Here is an 8,776-nt window from a genome sequence, read left to right as displayed (position 1 = left end):
TAGGAACTACCACCCAGGTTTGGGATGTTGACTTGCCTGTTCCTTCTGCTGCAGGTTCCTATTGAACTGGAAGGTATTGCTGCTGTGAAGAGGACAGCATCACAGGAAATTCCAGGCTTCTTCAATCTCTGCCTTCTCAGCAATGTGGGAAGCAATGTTCCCCTTCTCCTTTCCTTCTAGTTTTACCTTCTGCCTAGAAGAAAAGCCAAGATGTCTAATGGTTATAAGGAAGAGTGTGTGGATGATGCTGACCCCATGCAGTTCCTGGCTCCTTCTGAGAAACAGAAAACTGAGGCCATGAACAAGCCCTATGACATCAAGAGATTCTGCTGGGTGGAGGATGAGAAAGGGGGCTTCCTCACTGGGGACATCCAGTCTGAAAAGGATGACAAAATTATGGTGAAGACGGTAATCAACCAGCTAAACTCTACTTTAAAGGTTCAACAGGAAAGCAGTAGCCTACTGCCCCAAGAGGAAGTGCAACCACGTTTGAGTCCAGACCTATTTTGCTCTGTGGGTCAGCCGATTTGTGGGACTCCTTTCCTGAGGCCACCAGCCAGCAGCAGTGGCAGTGGCAGCTAGAACAAGACTTGAAGTGGGATTATGTCCAAGAGAGTGTCTTCCCATGTGGTCCATGGAGACCTATCTGGGATAACACCACCTTCTTCCTGTTCCCCAACACTGTAGAACATCATGGTGAAGAATGTCCAGCAGATGGATGGAACAGTGGATGATGAACCTGCCCAAGTTCAGCCAGGTCGATGACATGGCAAACATGACCTTCCTGAACAAGGCCAGTGCCCTGGAAAACCTATGCCCAGCACTACGCCCACGTGAGTATCTATGATTTGAAAGGGCAGAGGGGAATAGCAAAGCAGCAGGGGTGATGGCAGGACAGGAACTGGTCCAGACTGAGAGGGCCAGCCTGTGCTGCTGTAAATTAGGGGTGTCTGTGTGACTTCAATCTTCCAGTGTCAGCTCATGTCCACGCCCCTTCTCCCTGCCTGTCTGTCACTTGTTAAAAGCAAATGGCAAAGCACCAGGACATTTGAGTTCTCTGCTTTGCTCTGCCCTGTCTTTAAATGAATTCCCTGCATTTCTTTTTTCCCATTCATAAAACAGAGGGTGATACCTATCTGTGGCTGCAATAAATTTACCCTCACACAGAGCTCTGGGGGCTTGCAGGTGGTCTGGAAACTGAAATAAATAGCAGTGGGAGGAATAATCACAGTGTTTGCAGAGAGCATGGAGATTCTCAAGAGAACAGTGCTGTAGCGCAGCCTCAGGGATCCTTGGCCGGGTGGGATTTCCCAGCACTTTATTTCCTGCCACCTGCAAAACCAAAACATAGTAAAAAGTGTTTTAACTGGGTAAAACATTGTGAAGAGCAAGTTGTCCAAATAATAAAAGAGACATAAGCGTCAATAATCAGGGAGGGAGACCTGGTCTTTTTTCTCATGATAGCAAAGAAGTATGTAGTTTGGTATAGAATAGCCCTCTATACAAATAGAAAGAAGCCCTCCATGCTAATGGCTGCTTCAGCATGCAGAGGCATTGCAGCGTCTAAGGCTGAGAGCAGTGGTTTCCCCTTCTTCCCTTCCTGTCCCTTCCCCTTCCCCTATTTTCTCTCTTTCTGCTTCTCCTTTTTTTATTCTTTTTCTTTTTTTTTCTTTTTTTCTTCTTCCTTCTTTTTCTTTTTCCCCTCCCCTCTGACTCCACTATGGGGGTCAGGAAAACAATTCAGATTTTAAAGACATAAATAGCAGCTCCATTTGGCCTTGCAGCAAAAATCCTGTTATTCTAGCCTTGTGGGATTCCTTCGGTGGCTTCCTATTTCTCCTTCCAGCTTCCTCACCACCAGAGCTCTGGATTGTCATGTCTCGGCTTGTACCTCTGCCTGTTTCCTCCTCCACAACGTCTCCCGCCGAGGCTGTCCCTATCCCACACGCGTTCCTAGCCTGTCTTATGCTGCCCTCTATCCTTGGAATAACTTTCCTCTTCCTACAAGCAAATAAACCTCACTCCTCTTTCCGAGCTTTCTGCCTACATATCCCAGCGTTGCCCTACCATTCCCCTGCGAGCCCTCAAGCCTGGCACATCCCAAAACTCTCTTCTGGGAGACTGAAGTACGAAGCACTGAAAACTTTGCATTTGGTGTTGCTTCTTGGAACTGGGGAGATTAGCTAGACTCCTGCCTGCCCCAAATCCACAAGGCTGGACCTCTGTGGAGAGCCTTCGGTAGGGCTGAACCTGAAAAGGAATTACTGCTCACAGCACTAATTCAGCTTTCTGTGGAAGCTGACTGACAGAAAATGTATTTAATGGGTTTCTTTGGATGGTGAGGAGTAGTTGTGCTCAAAGCCTAAGTCTTCAGTGTTGAGCATCCTGCTGATGCTGACTTTTATCTTCTTTTTGAAAGAATCCATGGAAGACCAAATCATCCAGGTGAATCCTGTTCTGGACACCCTTGATAATGCTAAAACTATGAGGAAGAACAATCCTTCCCATTTTGTAAGCACCAGCCCTTCTTTGGATTTCGCTGATAGGTTACTGGTAGGTCATATAAAGATGTTCCCTCAGAAGAAATAAAAACAAAAATTATTTTAAAATGCTTCCTCAAGCACTACAGTTAGTTTATATTTACCAACATTTCACAGGAAGCATTACTGATTCCCCTTTTCTTGAATTAAGTTGATCAGCTGATTTTGTTTTAACTTCATATTTTTACACGTCAAAAGAAAAAAATAGTTTTGATCAACCCCAAATTAATGTCCTTTCAACTTTTTACGTCTGCAAAGATTCAAAATGCTTCCACTTTTTGCAATTGTTTTTAATTTTCAAATTGTCAGTTAAAATGTAAAACATTGGGGCTTTCAACTAAAGTCTCATTCCTCTGTTTCTATGTGCTACATACTTCTGCCATATGCTGTAGAGAAAGGAGGATTTCTTTAAGCTCTAATACAGAATCCAAGAAGAAGGAGTTTTTTTATAGATCTGATCTTTGAAAAGATTAAATTTCCTCTCGCTGACTTGCAAATTTGCCCCTACAGGCAACGCTGTCTGTCCCTGATGAATGCTCAGAACCTCTCAGCTCCTTTCTGTTTTCCTACAGATATTGCAATCTTGATTAACAGACTCATCTTCTATTTTCTCATCTAGGGCAAATTTATCTGAATTCACTTTGGTAGCATAAGCAAGCTTGCTGGGGCTAACACTGAGAGCTGTAAGTAAGCACGTAATTCTTTATATTAATTTTGCTTTGGATTTTTTATTGTGTTGAATGGACCCTGCTCTGATTACATCAGACACGTGTGAATCTGAAATGGATTCTGTTAACTTGAGGGGTCTGCACTGCTGTAAATGAATCCAAAGTCTGCCCCTACTTCCACAGTGAAGTTACGCGCTTTAGATGATGACAAATATATTTCTTCTTTCTTTAGTTGCCTATGAGACTCGGCATGAACATATGAAAGACACAATGCCTCCCCCAAAGCTGTACACTTTTTCATTCTACGATTATATTGCAACCATTACTCACATTTGTCAGTACAACAGTATAATTGTCTTGCAACCGAGACCCTAAAAATAGCTATCCAGGGAAGGTGCATTGTTCTTTGTTTGCACACGTGCATCCAAGAGTAAATTGAGAACCACAAATCCCAGCTCTCAAGGTGAAAAGACCCCACCATGTTTCCTGACTAAAGCCCTTTAGCATACAGAAAAAGGAGAGAGGAAACATATGGGCTGGTTATTCTTTAATGTGGGATTGTCTGCATCCCTCCTACTTTCAACTCATCCCAGATTTACATCACACCCGGAGACCATATGTTGGATTTGCCTCCCTGGACAGCGGGCCAAGGCAAGTTCCAGGGTGTTTACTGGTAGGTTGCAGCTCCTTCAGCCTGAGCCAGAGAGTAAGGGCACGGACAGAACTTCACTGAGCAGCAGCACCGGCTCAAGGTCCTTCTGCTCCCTCACTGGAGCTCTGCTGGCAGAAGGGATTGTATAAGTGCTCCCTGGAGTCACCCAGACTAACTAAAATTGACAATAAACATGGTTTGAGTCAACCCAAATTTGTCTGAAGAACCCACATGATGCCGTTCACCTGCAGAGCTATATGTACAGCAGACTTCAGCTGAGAGGCAAGGACGAAAAATGCCCAGCTAGGACTGCCAGCAAGGTCTGGTGATTTGGTGCAGCTGCATGAATCAATACAGTGAGGTCTAGAGGAGGATTTTTTGTGGAGACCAGAAGGCAAACTAAGCATGTTAGTGCCTGACAGAAGGCATGGACAGAGCGATTATAAGGTACAAAACATCTTTTCCAGAGCTCTTCTCGGAAACAAAGGGCAGTTATAAGGACATATTTCAGAGGTCAGTCTTACAAACCATGCACTGGCAATTCAGAGGATGCTTAGAAGTAGGATGAGTTAGTGTGGAGATCTGTTCCCGAACCCAGCACTGACATAACTGGAAAAGTGATGGCATCTTTTGCCTCCTTTTCACTAGCTGACAAAATAGCTGTACTAAAACTTGTACCGGTGGGAATGTTGTGAAGCTTAAAAGTATGCTCTGAGAGCATCACTGAAGGATATTATGGTTCTTGTTGCACTCATAGGACTTCCAAAGGACATTGGTGAAATGCTGGTTTCACTGATATCAAAAGCGAAATTCTCACTGACATTCACAGGGCCATGATTTTTCAATCTCTGGCTGCTACCTACACCTGGATGTGTTTCCCTCTGTGTTCCAGGTCTGGAGAAGTCATGGGTCATTTCCCAGGAAGTAGCTAAGTGATATTATCATATTTTCCATCAGATTCTCTCCAAGGAGAAACCTGAACTTACTGCTATGGCACTTCGTGTGTGTTATTCACTCCCTTTAATGCACCCATCCCTGCTCAGTCCTGTTTCTAGAATAAGAAACTTACTCACCAGAACTATACTTGGCTAGAGATTGAAATAGGTTCTCTGCAGTGGGGGTTTGTTACTAATTATCCATGAAGAAGAGGATTGCAAGTGACTTTTTCTTAGGCAGGCCAGAGTTAGAAAAGAAAGCTGTCTTCCCTTATCTTGATCAATGCATGGTGAGGTCCCGCTTGATCTGGCAGGGCTGCCACTAAGGTAAAAATTATCATTTTCAAACTGAAGTGTTGAGCTGCTTCATGTCAATTGCTTATGTCTCCTCAGGACAGGAAAGACAGCCAGGACAAGTTTTTCAATACTGTTGAAAAGGTTTGGGTGTTCAGTCCCACTTACTTTGACACAGCTGCTATGTCAAAATCTCCTAGGTAGCCTAAGAAACTCATCCCACAAAAGGCTTCTTTTTTAAGTAAGTGAGACACTCAAAACATGCTCAGGATCTGAAACCTAGAAGAACCCTCAGTCTCCAGTCAAAAAGCTCATGCTATGCCTTGATTGTACTGATGGCAATTGGTGTAATCATTTCTTGGTCTGTCTCTTGCTGCAGAAAATGCTTCTTGTGCCCAATCCTAATCATCACCACTGGGTGCATCATGGTGTGATCACAGCAGACAGCACAGATGATGGGGAAGAGCCACTTCTCACTAATGTAAGTCTGGAGAAACACCAATGAAATTGAAAATACAGCAAACAGGATGCTGCTACCCCAGCCTAAGTTTCCCCTAGGAATAAAATTCAGCTTCTTCAACCTGAGGATGAATAAGCTACTGGAAAAGCAGTTAGGGATAGCCTAAAGATTTGTTCAACTGTCTGTGAGATGAAGCCTGAATGTAAAAGATCTGCTCCAGAGCAAATGAGCTTGACGTAGGAGTTTCTGGTTAACATTCAATGGCCTGGGGTTTGCAGGACTTCAAACGAGCTAGTTATAGGGTTTGTTTGAAGTCTGAAAACTGAAAGATCTAAAAGCTGTGGCAGCGACCATGGGTTAAAACCTGCTCATCTCGCATACATATGTAATCTCAAGGAGCAGCTTTTGTAAGAGAAAGACTTGACCCTTTGTCTGGTTTTGACACACATTTTCCTTTTGAATATCATTTTGAAGCGTATCTGTTACTGAAAAGAGCTTATTGGGAATATCTGCTGGCTCCTGAGACTATTATTATAAGCAGGACTTGAGCTACACAGAGATCAAACAGTCTCCAGCTGCTGAACTTACAGTGCCCTTTCTAGCAGCTGTTGGTATTTTACAGCTTCCAGGATTTATATGTTGCAAACAAGCCTTTTGCACAAAGCAGATATGATTTTCATAGCCACTAAGACAGGCAGTCCCAAATCATGGTTCACGAGTAACACACCGTCTGCAAGATTCTCTGGCAAGCCCAGAGTTGTGTGCTCTCCCTTCTCCGGGCATGCTGTGAGAGCAAAGCACAACGTTCCCAGCAGAGCGACACTTCCTCCGTCTCTGCGCTAGCTGAGATGTGGGATAATTGCTGCTCATGTCCTGCTGATTTTAAAAAGCATGGTGAAGACTGGGATGAGCAGATATCCCAGATGATACGTTGCATTTTACTCATGGTATTAGAGACACTTAGAACAACTGCTGTCAAAGCATGTGGTTCTTAGCTAGAATAAATCAGTATATGAAAGAAAAGCAGAGTGCAGGTTTACAGCAACATCAAGCTATTCTGTCCCATGCTAATCTGAAGGGACCTGGCTGGTCAAATTTCAAATTATTTTACATATTTAGCACTATGGGCTTGCTTCCAGTTTATGGCGCAGATTAAGAATTCCCTTGTGTGGGTCTGTGTCCCTTCTGCCAGGTGGCCTTTGATGATGTCCTGGGCTCCAGTCCAGAAGAGAAGACCTGTGTTTACAAGCTGGCTAGGGGTATCATGCACTTGGGCACTATGAAGTTCAAGCAGAAGCCAAGAGAGGACCAGGCAGAGGTGGACAACATGGAGGTAGGTTGAGATCTCACACTGGTGACAGCAAACCAGGACAAAGCCAGCATGCTAAGAGCTCTGCCAGTTTGTTAAAGATTGAAAAAGCTGCTAAAACCAGACTCTTATTTCCAGCGAATATAAAATGACCTTAAACAATGGACTGATTTTTTTTTTTTAAATGAGCAGATGTGTCATTGGGAGTCAGAGCTGGCATTCACAGCTGCCACAGGGCAGCAGGCCTAGCCAGATGGCTGAGCTGTCAGCTAAGGACTTGATCGTTCTTTGTTGAACAGCTCTGCTTTGCAGGTGTTTTTGTAGCCATGGTGGAGCAAACAGGCGCATACCTCCCAGAGCATATGGGAGGCCAGACACAGAGCAGTTGCTGCAACACCTTATTTGAGGTGTGTTTTATTGCCTCTGCTCCATCCAGCAAGCTCTGCTGAATGGTGTGTGCATGAAGGTCTCTCAAGCTGAGACCTGCTTCCCTTCTGTCCTTCCCAGTGAGTTCCCAGCAGGGCTGGAGAGCTTGCCTGCCCTAAAAGCAGAGCCTGTAACCATTTTTCCTGAGTGTGCAGCAAAGGATAGGGACAATGAGTGATTTTCTTCCTGTCATTCAGATTAACATGTTAATCTTCCCCCAAGAGTAGCTGACAAAGTTACTCAACTCATGGGTCCGAAGTCCAGAGAGCTCCAGAAAAGGGGCATCACCAGGCCCAGGGTGAAAGCAGGGAACGAGCTAGAGCAGAAAGGTGCCCTCTTAGCACTATAGTGCCAGAACTAGGATTTCGCCAGCGTGCGCATGTTCCCCAAGGCCACTGATGGCCATTGAAAGCTGCCATTGTAACAACCATCTGGGCAAATCACACAACTTCCTCAAGCCTAAGGGAGGGAAAGACAAAGGGGAAGAAGCTCACTTTGAGCACCGTGGTGCATTACACTGGCACCGTAAGTGCAGACCAGTGCTGTTTCTGCCATACCCTGTCTCTAACCTTTCCAGAGTAAGCTGGAACATGCACTTAGTGAAGTCAGACATGAGGCCAAGATGTAGAAGCCAAGCCCTCTGCATGAATAGATGACATCAAACTTCCATAGGTTTTAATGTACAGCGACACTGGGGAAAGTACTTTGCTGGTGCAAATTAAGGTGTCTCTGTTGCCGTAAAGAAGTACTGCAACCAGAGATTGGCTCTGCTGCACAGAAATGTGCATCTCAGAAATTCTTTCCACTAACAATTAATTGAAAACACTGATTATGCAAATGCAACAGTTGAGCCTTTTAACGTACAAAGAACAGCAAGGCTGTTTCATGACTCTTGAACATGTTGTCACTGGCCTTGATTAAAAATATAATCCTTATAGATATTCTGAAAAGGAATAAAACCCCAAAAACTCAAGCCAAGGCTTGTTTCTAGTAACACAAAGCTGTAGGAAAGCTACCCAAAAGGCACAGAAGCCAAAGGATTAAATTCATTTTTGCTTCTGTTGCTTACGTGCTGCTGGAAGAGCCAGAGTCCTGCAGTTCACTGCAGCTTGTCTAGCCTTTCCTGGTGTATGTGACTTCCCTCTCTGCTGTGTTGTCAAGCAGCCATGCTAATGCTTAGCAGCGGGAAAAGTATTTAAGCATATTATCAAACTCCACCAGTTATTCATATACTCCACTGCACAGACATACTGACAGAACATGATCAGAGCATGAATCAGAGGCCCTTTGCTCTATCTTTTTTACACTCAGCAACTATTTCCTTTCTTTGCTACCAAGCAGGTTTTTGAAAGTGACATTTGACTGTGCCAAAATATGTTCCGATTGTGCTGGGTTATACCAGTCTATAAGCCACATTGTCCCCTCTGTCAGCGTATCAAAGTATGAGCCTAAAAGGTAAGAATATAATCTCTCCACAACATCCTTTCCTGTG

General features: G+C 44.3%; 1 protein-coding gene across 1 annotated transcript in view; it reads left to right on the top strand.

Annotated features, from left to right (window-relative positions):
• Positions 1 to 210: 210 nt before the first annotated feature.
• The window catches only part of MYH16 (myosin heavy chain 16), a gene marked incomplete at both ends in the record, with an annotated part of 33,100 nt that continues 24,534 nt past the window's right edge, over positions 211 to 8,776 (top strand). The window contains 8 exon segments of the mRNA XM_082006752.1: positions 211 to 408; positions 728 to 833; positions 2,420 to 2,553; positions 5,469 to 5,570; positions 6,742 to 6,882; positions 7,295 to 7,431; positions 7,676 to 7,787; positions 7,789 to 7,823. Of these exon segments, the coding sequence (XP_081862878.1) occupies positions 211 to 408; positions 728 to 833; positions 2,420 to 2,553; positions 5,469 to 5,570; positions 6,742 to 6,882; positions 7,295 to 7,431; positions 7,676 to 7,787; positions 7,789 to 7,823 (965 nt within the window).

This window comes from Phaethon aethereus (assembly GCF_964289735.1).
Source record: "Phaethon aethereus genome assembly, chromosome: 15".
In the NCBI taxonomy this organism is placed as follows: domain Eukaryota; kingdom Metazoa; phylum Chordata; class Aves; order Phaethontiformes; family Phaethontidae; genus Phaethon; species Phaethon aethereus.
Note: the sequence above shows the minus strand (reverse complement) of the source record. Positions and strands in the feature narration are given on the sequence as shown.